Source organism: Rana temporaria, chromosome 3 (assembly GCF_905171775.1).
Source record: "Rana temporaria chromosome 3, aRanTem1.1, whole genome shotgun sequence".
In the NCBI taxonomy this organism is placed as follows: Eukaryota; Metazoa; Chordata; class Amphibia; order Anura; family Ranidae; genus Rana; species Rana temporaria.
In genome coordinates, this window is record NC_053491.1 from 386366146 (window position 1) to 386379056 (window position 12911).

Here is a 12911-nt window from a genome sequence, read left to right on the forward strand (position 1 = left end):
CAGGCGTACGTCTTAGTACGCCGTCGGATCTTAGGTGCATTTTTCCGGCGGTCGCTAGGTGGCGTTTCCGTCGAATTCCGCGTCGAGTATGCAAATTAACTAGATACGGTGATCCACGAACGTACGTCCGGCCGGCGCATTTTTTTGAGGCGTACTCAATGTTAAGTATGGCCGTCGTTCCCGCGTCTAAATTTACAATTTTTTACGTCGTTTGCGTAAGTCGTTCACGAATAGGGATTTGCGTAGAATGACGTCACCGTCGTAAGCATTGGCTTGTTCCGGTTTAATTTTGAGCATGCGCAATGGGATACCCCTACGGACGGCACATGCGCCGTTAAAAAAAAACGTTGTTTACGTCGGGTCACAACGTATTTACATAAAACACGCCCCCATCACATCGATTTGAATTGCGCGCCCTTACGCCGCCAAAGATGCACTACGCCGCCGTAACTTACGGTGCGCATTCTTTGAGGATTCAAAAAAAAAAGTAAGTTCCGGGGCGTGGTGTATCTTAGATACGCTACGCCCGGCGGAAATATGCGCCGATGTACGTGGATCTGCCCCACTTTTTTTTATCTGCTCTTCAAATTGTGGAAGGCTGCAAGAATGCAAAATCCTTCTTGGGAGTGAAGGTCTGCTTTAAAGTGGTATTAAGCCCAAAACCAGAAATGTAATATATTGCCGCTTATCAAACATTAGATGTGGTGGCTGCATCAGTTTTCTTCTTTTCACTTGGTGATCCAGCAGTGAGTCTGTTTTTTTTTTTTTTTTTTTAACTGACATACAATTAAGTGGAACTAAACCTTTCGATTTAACATATGAATATGTAAGTGTTGTCACCACAGGGTGGCGCTGTGGACAGCACAATTAGTAATATACTATGCCACGTCCTAGAATTATTATGTAAATGCAGTATAGGAATTGGACAGAATGGACATTTCAGGCATATTGAACTGTTTTTTAAAAAGTAACAATGTTTTTTATTTATTACAAATCATTAATGAAAAACGACTAGGACAAGAATAAAAAACATTTACATAGGTAAATGTGATTTAAAAACATGTCTCAGTGACAAACCAGACAGTCCAGAGTTCAAACCGAACCTCCATGGACTGGGTTGGTAGGTTACAAAAGGTTCCTATGGCTTGACAAACAGACCCCTAAGAGGTAACACACGTGTGTATACATATAAAATGACCTACCGTATTTATCGGCGTATACCGCGCACTTTTTTCCCCTTAAAATCAGGGGAAAATCGTGGGTGCGCGATATACGCCGATGCTGCTGTTCCCGGGCGCCGCCGAAATAGACCAAGCCGAGCCGAGTGTATTGCGCACTCGGCTAGGCTCGGCCACGCTCGGCTCCGCCCGCAGCCACGCGAGAGGAGCCGAGACAAGCTGAGAGGAGCCGAGCGCTGCAGCCGAGAGCCGAGCCGAGTGGAGCGTACTGCGCACTCGGCTAGGCTCGGCCACACTCGGCTCCGCCTGCAGCCACGCAAGAGGAGCCGAGACAAGGCGAGAGGAGCTGAACACACAGGAAATCCGGCTCCTCTCGGCGCCTAGTTCAAAAACGAACACCGCTGCAACCCCGGGCAAGTTGCGGATGGACTGGACGGACCACGCGAAGAAGCCGCAGACGGACACCTGGACGGACCTCGCGCAAGGAAGCCGCAGACGGACACCCACAAGGCTGGACGGACCCAGCGCAGGGCTGCAGACAGACGCCGGACAAGGCCGCCGATGGACAAAAATGTAAGTTTTTTTTTCCCTTAAACTACTTTTTTTCCTTAAACTACCTTCCTAAGTTTGGGGTGCGCGTTATACGCCGGCGCGCGGTATACCCCGATAAATACGGTAATTATTTATCATACAAGTGATCACATATGGATGGGGTTAGTAGAGCCAAACCGGGATACATCAATTATGCTTCAATATTCAAAGAGTACATTTAAAAATGGCTCTAGTGGTAGGAACATTTTGTAACTTACTGGTTACATGTTTTGAGTTACAGAGGAGGTCTAGGGCTAAAATTATTGCTCTCACTATAATGTTCGCAGAGATACCTCACATGTGTGGTTTGAACACCGTTTTCATATGTGGGCCGGACTTACGTATGCGTTCCCTTCTGCGTGCGAGTACACGTGGACAGTGGCACTTTAAAAATGGTCAATAAGACCCCACATCTCACCACTAGGCTGGGAAGCCTTAAATAAAAAAATAAAAAACGATAATGGCTTCCCAGCCAAGGCAGCGCCAGTTTTTTTTAATGCAGAGGCCGTGCATCACGTCATAACATCGCGCCCAGCCTCCGACGATCATAGAGACTCCGGCGACCATCTGGTCTGCCGGAAATCTCTATGATCAGTAGAAGCACCAGAGGGCGCCCGTAAGACCGTTCAAGCGGCGGAACAGCCGCTATGATCATTGTTATGGTGTAGGGATCTCCGGCTGAAAATGCTGATATCCCACAAAGTCAAGGGCGTCATATGACGGCCTGGGGGCACCAAGTGGTTAAAAAAACAGTTACATTCCTGGAATTGCTAACTCACATTTGCTTTTGTTCTCAACCAAACTGTCAAACCAATAAATGGCTGGTGTCATCACTGATCACATGTGCAGCACCCTGGCAGACATTTTTAAACTACCATTCAGGGACACCCCCCTTCCCAAAAATCAGCTTGTGCTGTAACGAATCACAGCACAGTGATTGGACACAAAAGGTGGGATTTATGATTTCTCCAATCACAAGCAGGGGGCGGGGATTGTGCTCCTCCAGGCATTCCCCGCCAGGACAAGTACTGTCAGTGAGTAAAGCAGTGATGTGGCAGCCTTTTTTTGGGGGCATCAGTTTGGCCCGGAGTTGGCTGTGTCAGTTTCATTCCGGGACACTGTATTGTTCTGGAACGAAGGTGCCCGGGACAGACCTGCAAAAAATGCGGGACTGTCCCGGGCAATCCGGGACACGTGGTCACCCTACCTGGCAGTTGCAGATCAAACATAAGCTATGATTACAGCTTCCTTGTCTTCCAGGAGCAGTCTGTTTCAAAGGATGTCACCATTCATGTTTGATTTCGATCAGCGGCGGCCGGTCCATAAGGGGTGCCGCCCCCCTAATCTCAATGCTGGGAACCAAACACATAGATTTCTACCAGTTTTTTTTTTAAGCACACGACTAGAGCCCGAGGCTCTAATTGGCTTCAAAAAGGTTGGGCTCGGGGGTGCAGAGCACTGCACCCTGAGCCCACCCACTTGTGACATTAACAAATCAATATTCACTAAAATGGCCTGGTCGTGAAGGGGGTAAAATTTTCCAGAGCTGAAGTGGTTAAACATATCTTATAGAGATGTGCAAGGTTAGTATTACCAACAATGGCAACTACCGCCGGACATAGTGCTGAAAATATAAATACATATAAAGTTATATTTGTAATTTATTATTTAAATAATTTCATTTATTTATATTAATATTTTCATCTTATTTAGATTTTGGGGTAGATTCACGTAGAATGACACCAAAGCGTATCTTTGTGCGGGCGTAACGTATCCTATTTATGTTACGCCTCCGCAACTTTTACAGGCAAGTGCCGTATTCTCAAAAGAATTGTTGCGGCGGCGTAGCGTAAATAGGCCGGCGTAAGCCCGCCTAATTCAAATTGTGAAGAGGTGGGCGTGTGTTATGTAAATTAACCATGACCCGACGTGATTGACGTTTTTCACGTCCGTGGAATTTCCCAGTGTGCATTGCTCCAAAGTACGCCGCAAGGACGTATTGGTTTCGACGTGAACGTAAATGACGTCCAGCCCCATTCACGAACGACTTACGCAAACGACGTAAATTTTTCAAAATTCGACGCGGGAACGACGTCCATACTTAACATTGGTACGCCGCATGTACGCCACCATATAGCAGGGGTAACTTTACGCCGGGAACAGCCTAACGTAAACGGCGTAACTGTACTGCGTCGTCCGGGCGTACGTTCGTGAATTCGCGTATCTAGCTGATTTACATATTCTAGGCGGAAATCAGCGTACACGCCCCTAGCGGCCAGCGTAAATATGCAGTTAAGAGACTTACGCCGGTCGGATCTAATAGAAATCTATGCGTAACTGATTCTAAAAATCAGGCGCATAGATACAACGGCTCAGACTCAGAGATACGACGGCGTATCTGGAGATACGCCGTCGTATCTCCTTTGTGAATCTGGGCCTTTGAGTGTAAGCTCTGAGGTGCAGGGTTCTGTGTCCCTCTTTATATTGTAAAGTGCTGTGCTGACTGTTGGCACTATATAAATCCTGTGTAATAATAACAATGTGATATCTCATGCAGCTGTAAGAGGTTAGTGATACTGGATAGTGAATAAAGGATTGTGTTGGGTTTGTGTGTGTTGTACATTGTTGTGTTTTTGCTGTCCTCATAGAGACAAGCTATGAGAAATAGATTTGGTATTTATTTACCATGCTGTCATATTCATGGATACAGGTTTTCTCTCTTATCAGGTGTCATGTCTGCTCCACACCTTTCAAGCTGCTGCCAGTCTCCATGTCATGACGGCTATTCAGGCGGAGTCACCTTTGTGCTGGGCGCCTTGGATGGAGACCCTGTGAAGTTACATTTCTTAAAGGATTATGTTTGTAAAGCACTGTATAGTCTCATTCATGGGTTCCGAGCAACTGCGTTCAATATTATCTATTTCTCCCATGTGGTAAGTGCTCCCACCTCCATTCATAGATCAGTAGCTGGATTCAGCCAATGTAATCCATTTTTGTCACCAGAAGCTGGTCCAAAGACCTCGGGCCAGATTCTCGTAGAATGAAGTAAAACTCTGGCGGCGTAACGTATCTCGTTTACGTTACGCGGCCGCAAGTTTTAAGGGCAAGTGCTTGATTCACAAAGCACTTGCCTGTAAAGTTGCCTAATTCAAATGATCCAGGTAGGGGGCGTGGATCATTTAAATTAGGCGCGTTCCCGCGCAGATCGTACTGCGCATGCGCGGTCCCTAAAGTTTCCCGACACGCATTGCGCTAAATGACGTTGCAAGGACGTCATTGGTTTCGATGTTAACGTAAATTGCGTCCAGCGACATTCACGGACGACTTACGCAAACGACGTACTTTTTAAAATTTTGACGCAGGAACGACGACCATACTTAACATTGGTTGCCCCTCATATAGCAGGTGCAACTTTACGCGTCACAAATGCTACGGAAACGTCGTAAATTCACTGCGTTGACCGCATGTACGTTCGGGAATCTCGCGTAAATAGCTAATTTGCATAGACAATGGGGAAAACGACGTCGGCGACACCTAGCGGCTGGAAAAAAAATTACATCTTAGATCTGACAGCATAAAAGCCTTACGCCTGTCAGATCTAATGGATATCTATGCGTAACTGATTCTAAGAATCAGTCGCATAGATACGCAGGGCCAGATTAGGACTTACGACGGCGCAAATGGCGTTGCACCATCGTAAGCCTTTTAAGAATCTGGCCCCTCATGTGCAGCAGCAGCTCCTGGAGTGAGTGCATGTAGACAGAAAGGCCTGGATTCACAAAGCACTTACGCAGACGTATAACAAGATACGCCGACGTAAGTGTAAATGTCCGCCGTCGTATCTGTGCACCGGACCCACAAACTAAGATATGCCTAAAAATAGGCTTCATCCCGCCGACGTAACTTGCCTACGCCGGCGTAGGGTGGGCGGACATTTAGGGCGGACGATTCACGAACATACGTGTGCCCGACGCAGTGCGCCTAAATTGTACGTCCGGCGTAAAGTTATTCCGCATAAAGGAGGTGTAACTCAGCAGCAGACATACAAAGGTCTGCACCAGGGAACACAAGCCGGCGTATTTTACGTTGGACGTGTCTGGCTGGGCGTAGGTTACGTTCACGCCGTACGCAGTGATCCAGGGTATTTTAGGCAGTTGTTCCGACGTGGTTGTGAGCATGCGCAGGGGGATGCGTCCACGTCTCGGGGCATGCGCAGTTCGTGATACGTATCTGTCTGGCGCTCGGCCCATCATTTGCATGGGGTCACGCCTCATTTGCATGGCTCAGGCCCACTTCCACCTACGCCGTCGTATGCCTTCGAAACCCAGGGCAGCTTAGGGAGCACTGGCTTGGTGAATTCCATGCTTGCCTCTCTGCGCTGCGTTGGCTTAGCGTATATTGTTTGTGTTACGGCGGTGTAATGTACGCCCGCTCTATGTGAATCTGGGCCAAAGTGGCTGAAAATTCAGTTTTTTATGATGCACTGTGCTAAGTGATAGTAAAGGTTACATACTATTTTATTTGAATAAAAAAGATGTTATACTTACCTACTCTGTGCAACGATATTGCACAGAGCATTCTCTTATCTCCTTTTTTTAAAAAAGTGCATTAAGGTAAAAAAAAAAAGAATTTAGAGCCACTTTAACCACTTAAGGACCGCCTAACGACGATATACGTCAGCAGAATAGCACCGCTGGGCACAATCACGTACCTGTACGTGATTGTATAAAGCCCAGTGGTGGGTCGCGGGCGCGCGCCCGCGGCGCGCTCCCGAGACCCGGTTCGAAGCTTCGTGACCGGGACCGCGGGACTCGCGGACCCGATCGCCGCTGGAGTCCCGCAATCGGTCCCCGGAGCTGAAGAATGAGGAGAGCCGTGTCATTGATTGTGTCATCCCTTTTATAGGGGGACACAATCGATGATGTCAGACCTACAGCCACACCCCCTACAGTTGTAAACACAAATGAGGTCACACATAAACCCATCAGCGCCCCCTGTGGTTAACTCCCACACTGCAATTGTCATTTTCACAGTAAAACAATGCATTTTAAATGCATTTTTTGCTGTGAAAATGACAATGGTCCCAAAAATGTGTCAAAATTGTCCGAAGTGTCTGCCATAATGTCGCTGTCACGAAAAAAATCGCTGATCGCCGCCATTAGTAGTAAAAAAATAAAATAATTAATAAAAATGCAATAAAACTATCCCCTATTTTGTAAACACTATAAATTTTGCGCAAACCAATCGATAAACGCTTATTGCGATTTTTTTTACCAAAAATAGGTAGAAGAATACATATCGGCCTAAACTGAGAAAAAAAAATGTTATATGTTTTTCGGGGATATTTATTATAGCAAAAAGTAAAAAATATTGCATTTTTTTCAAAATTGTTGCTCTATTTTTTTTTTTTTTTCGCAAAAACTAAAAACCGCAGAGGTGATCAAATACCACCAAAAGAAAGCTCTATTTGTGGGGAAAAAAGGACGCCAATTTTGTTTGGGAGCCACGTCGCACGACCGCGCAATTGTCAGTTAAAGCGACGCAGTGCCGAATCGCAAAAAGTGGCCCGGTCATTGACCAGCAATATGGTCCGGGGCTTAAGTGGTTAAGCATGACTACTGTATAGCAATACAATGCATGAAGCAGAATCTGACTAGATATTAAAAACAAACATGGCTGTTTCCATGTTCATATATAAATGCAAACTACATATTAGCCAGGTTTTTAAAATCTTTACACATATTGATAAGTTTATTTACACCAAGCTGACCTATTTTCATGTATATTTTATAAAAACTGATACGACAATACTTTTGCTTTGAAATGGAGTCTCAGTTAATGTTTTTTTTTCTACTAGATTAACAAGTGGTGCGATAGCACTGTGACATGGAGGCCAGAGGCTGTGGCCCAAGCCGTTTCATGGACCCAAGGTCTGGCTTGCGGGGCAGGAGCGAGCGCTACTGGTGCCCTGGCTGCAGCGTTGGAGGATCCTGAGTGCAAAGCTGTATACTTGGTAATAGATGCCCTACCGCCCAGTGTGCTGACCAATATCTACAGTTACCTATCCCGGAATGAGAGTGCCTGTGCGGTAAATGTGGTGTATCTAACAGAAGAGCCCAATGACCGCAAGGCAGAAGGGTCTTTCCGTGAGATAAACCTAAAGCCTCTTGGACCATCCAGTATGGTAAGTTACAGGAATAGACACAAGGCAAAAATGTTTTACAGGAATAGTCACCATGAATGTTTGGAATTTTGCTGTAAATAAATCCCATCGTGCCGGCCTTACACATGTACGTAGCAGCGTGGCTATGGGGATTTATTGATGTACTGCTACATATATGTGTACAGCCACCATTCATGTTCTATGATGTAAACCCTTGTTCGCTCGCCATCACTGTGACTGTCATGTCACTGACCGCTTCCTGTTATTGTTTACGCTCAGGAGCCAGTAGGACTGTGACAGTCAATCACAGAGAAGGGCAACCAAATGGATAAGAGGCATGGAGGAGCTCAGCTATGAGGAAAGATTAGAGGAACTGGATTTATTCTCTCTGTAGAAGAGAAGAATAAGGGGGGATATGATCAACATGTATAAATACATAATGGGTCCATATAGTGAAATTGGTGTTGAGTTAATCACTTTAAAGCGGGAGTTCACCCATTTATAATTTTTTTTTTTTTCTCCCCTTAGCTTCCTGCTCGTTCGGTCTAGGGGAATCGGCTATTTGTATTAAAATATGAGCAGTACTTACCCGTTTTCGAGCTGCATCTTCTTCCGTCGCTTCCGGGTATGGGTCTTCGGGAGCGGGCGTTCCTTCTTGATTGACAGCCTTCCGAGAGGCTTCCGACGGTCGCATCCATCGCGTCACTCGTAGCCGAAAGAAGCCGAACGTCGGTGCGGCTCTATACTGCGCCTGCGCACCGACGTTCGGCTTCTTTCGGAAAATCGTGACGCGATGGATGCGACCGTCGGAAGCCTCTCGGAAGACTGTCAATCAAGAAGGAACGCCCATTCCCGAAGCCCATACCCGGAAGCGACGGAGAGGATGCATCTCGTAAAGGGGTAAGTACTGCACATATTTTAAAATAAATAGCCGATTCCCCTAGTAAAAACGAGCAGGAATCTAAGGGGGAAAAGTGCCCTCTAAGGGTGAACCCCCGCTTTAAGGTCATCAGAGGACAAGGGGGCACTCTTTACGTCTGGAGGAAAAGAGATTTAGGGCCAGATTCTCGTAGTTTGGCGTAACTTTGTGCGGGCGTAACGTAACCTATTTCCGTTACGCCTCCGCAACTTAGACGGGCAAGTGCTGTATTCTCAAAACACTTGCTCCGTAAGTTGCGGCGGCGTAGCGTAAATAGGCCGGCGTAAGCCCGCCTAATTCAAATTTGGAACAGGGGGGCGTGTTTTATGTTCTGTGACCCGACGTGATTGATGTTTTTCACGAACGGCGCATGCGCCGTCCTTGGAAATCTCCCAGTGTGCATTGCTCCTAATACGCCGCAAGGACGTATTGGTTTTGACGTGAACGCAAATTACGTCCAGCCCCATTCACGGACGAGTTACGCAAACAAAGTAAAATTTTCAAATTTCGTCGCGGGAACGACGGCCATACTTAACATTGGTACGCCGCACTTACGCTACCATATAGCAGGGGTAACTTTACGCCGGGAAAAGCCTAACGTAAGCGGTGTATCTGTACTGCGTCGGCCGGGCGTACGTTCGTGAATTCGCGTATCTAGCTGATTTACATATTTTGACACGTACAATCAGCGTACACGCCCCTAGCGGCCAGCGTAAATATGCAGTTACCATCCGACGGCGTAAGAGACGCCGGTCGGATCTAATAGAAATCTATGCGGAACTGATTCTAGGAATCAGGCGCATGGATACGACCGGCCAGACTCAGAGATACGACGGCGTATCTGGAGATACGCCGTCGTATCTCTTTTGAGAATCTGGCCCTTAATCTCCAAATACGGAAAGGTTTCTTCACAGTAAGAGCTGTGAACATGTGGAATAGACTCCCTCAAGAGCTGGTTCTGGCCAACTCAGTAGATTGTTTTAGGAAAGGTCTAGATTTTTTCCTAAATGCACTAAATATAACTGGATACTAATATTTATAGGTAAAGTTAGTCCAGGGAATATCCAATTGCCTCTTTGGGTATCAGGAAGGAATTTTGCTGAAGCAAATTAGATCATGCTTTTTTTTTTATGCCCACACGTTAACATACCCTTAAAGTCCTGCTTCCATCGGCAGAAGGGGTTACAGTCTATATCCAGTCATTTGATTTTTTTTGTTTTATATAGAATGGGGAAATATTAGAAGCTGTTTCAAGCTTATATCGCACCATTATTATCATATGTTGTGCTGTACAGTATAATACAGACAAGCATGAGTACGACAGATAATGCAAATACTTTAAACATTTCAATGCAAACGCATACAACATTTATGTTATTGTTGTATATATTTTAGTGCTGTCAGTTAAACGCGCTATTAACGGCGCAAAACCCATGTTAACGCCGTCAATTTTTTTATCGCGCAATTAACGAGGCGGCGTTCGGGGGTTATACCGGGATGATGCCAGCAGCCGCCGGCATCATCCCGGTACCGTTGTTTAGAGCGGGCGATCGGCTATCCAAACATAACAACCGATGCGGCTAAAAGCCGCTCGGTTGTTATGCCCTCCCGCCGCCTTTCGCCGCTCTGACCGGGCCTCCCGTCCCACCGGGAGACCCGATCCTCGATCCGCCGCCTTCTGTGTCCAGGTTGGAGACTGACACTAAGCCGTAAGCGGCTTTGATTCAGTCTCCGCATTGAAACCACGGAAGCGGCGTCATGACGTCACTTCCGGGTTTCTCGGGTGCCAATGGCGCCGGATTTAAAAAAGTACACAGTATTCAGAATCGCCGTTTTCAGCGATCTGAATACTTTGAAGTGCAAAGGAGGGCTAGGAGGTCTTTTAGACCCCCGAACCCTCCATAAAGAGTACCTGTCACCACCTATTGCTGTCACAAGGGATGTTTACATTCCTTGTGACAGCAATAAAAGTGATCAAAATGTAAAAAAATAAAAAAACACAATTTAATATTATAAAAAAAATAAAAATAAATAAGAAAACAAAAAAAAAATGTTTTAAAGGGTGAACCTCCTTAACCACTTCCCGACCTCCTCATGTACATATACGTCAGCAGAATGGCACGGACAGGCACATCCACGTACCTGTACGTCCTCTGCTAGACGTGGGTGGGGGGTCCGATCGGGACCCCCCCCGGTACATGCGGAGGTCGGGTCCGCTCGGGGAGCGATCCGGGACGACGGCGCGGCTATTTGTTTTTAGCCGCTCCGTCGCGATCGCTCCCCGGAGCTGAAGAACGGGGAGAGCCGTGTGTAAACACGGCTTCCCCGTGCTTCACTGTGTCGGCGCATCGATCGCGTCATTCCCTTTATAGGGAAGACACGATCCATGACGTCATTCCTACAGCCACACCCCCCTACACTAGTAAACACACACAAAGTGAACACTAAATGTTACAGCGCCCCCTGTGTTTAACTCCCAAACTGCAACTGTCATTTTCACAATAAAGAATGCAATTTAAATGCATTTTTTGCTGTGAAAATGACAATGGTCCCAAAAATGTGTCAAAATTGTCCGAAGTGTCCGCCATAATGTCGCAGTCACGAAAAAAATCGCTGATCGCCGCCATTAGTAGTAAAAAAAATAAAAAAAATAAAAATGCAAAAAAACTATCCCCTATTTTGTAAACGCTATAAATTTTGCGCAAACCAACCGATAAACGATTATTGCGATTTTTTTTACCAAAAATAGGTAGAAGAATACGTATCGGCCTAAACTGAGGAAAAAAAAAAAAATTATATATGTTTTTGGGGGATATTTATTACAGCAAAAAGTAAAAAATATTGCATTTTTTTCAAAATTGTCGCTCTATTTTTGTTTATAGCGCAAAAAATAAAAACCGCAGAGGTGATCAAATACCACCAAAAGAAAGCTCTATTTGTGGGGAAAAAAGGATGCCAATTTTGTTTGGGAGCCACGTCGCACAACCGCGCAATTGTCTCTTAAAGCGACGCAGTCCCGAACTGTAAAAACCCCTTGGGTCTTTAGGCAGCAATATGGTCCGGGGCTTAAGTGGTTAATCGCGCGATTAATTGTGAGTTAACTATGACATTAATGCGATTAATCGCGATTAGAAATTTTAATCCATTGACAGCACTAATATATTTTAATACTTATATGTGTGTCTCTAGCCAAAGAGGCTGCACCAGTAAATCAATATTTGTGTGTTTTTTGATTTTAGACAAAAAGCACTGAGATTACAACCATGAGTCACTGCTGTCGTACCCCTTCACCCTGCACTGCCTCTACAGTTCACCCTCTGGAGCTCCGGTATGTCTTTGTCTATAGTTATATATTAATGAAAGGAAGATTCTAGGCAGATATACAGAAAAGACACAAATTAATGCAACTCTGTATTTGTCAATACATCATTAAATGTATGGGATGAGAAAGAAAGTTTACCGCTCAGAGGTCCCAAAGAACTGCAAGGTGGAGTCCAAACACTTGGGTGGAGGCACTGCAATAATATGCAAAAATGTATGTGGAAAAACCGGGACGGCCGCACTCCAAAAATAAAAATTTGTTCCTTTTAATAAAAACTGGTCACAACATGCATATGTCACAGCAAAAAATCAGGAAAAGGGCTAACGCGTTTCACACTCTTGTATAGTGCTTATTCATAGCTATGAACGGTTAAGGCGCTCATCCCAAAACTCTGGAAACAAAAGGACAGCCCCCAGGCTACGCCAGTGGTTGGTGGAGGTCGACCGCACTTATTACATGGAAACAAGATATGGTCCTGTTGGCTCGCCTTTAAGTTTTCAGCAGTATACGCGGAAATTATGGCCCAGGGAGGATAAGTGGGAAATCAGGTTTGGTCAGGTCTTGTGATGACACCCCGCCGAGGCTGGTTAATGTTCCTTTCCCTCTCCTTCTTCTGCTCTTCTTTTTCTTCTCCTTTTTCTCCGCCTTTTTCTCTTAGAAGTATGCTTAATATATGCTACATGAAGGTTATTATTTTCTTTTTCTTTGCTGAGGTTTGTTTCCCCCAGAGGACACACG

General features: G+C 45.7%; 1 protein-coding gene across 1 annotated transcript in view; it reads left to right on the plus strand.

Moving 5' to 3' along the window:
- The window catches only part of LOC120932895, a 60034-nt gene that overhangs the window by 2218 nt on the left and 44905 nt on the right, over window positions 1-12911 (plus strand). Inside the window, exons 2-4 of the mRNA XM_040345724.1 lie at window positions 4497-4702; window positions 7627-7953; window positions 12091-12179. Of these exons, the coding sequence (XP_040201658.1) occupies window positions 4502-4702; window positions 7627-7953; window positions 12091-12179 (617 nt within the window). The 5' untranslated portion in view covers window positions 4497-4501. The remainder of the gene's footprint in view (window positions 1-4496; window positions 4703-7626; window positions 7954-12090; window positions 12180-12911) is intronic.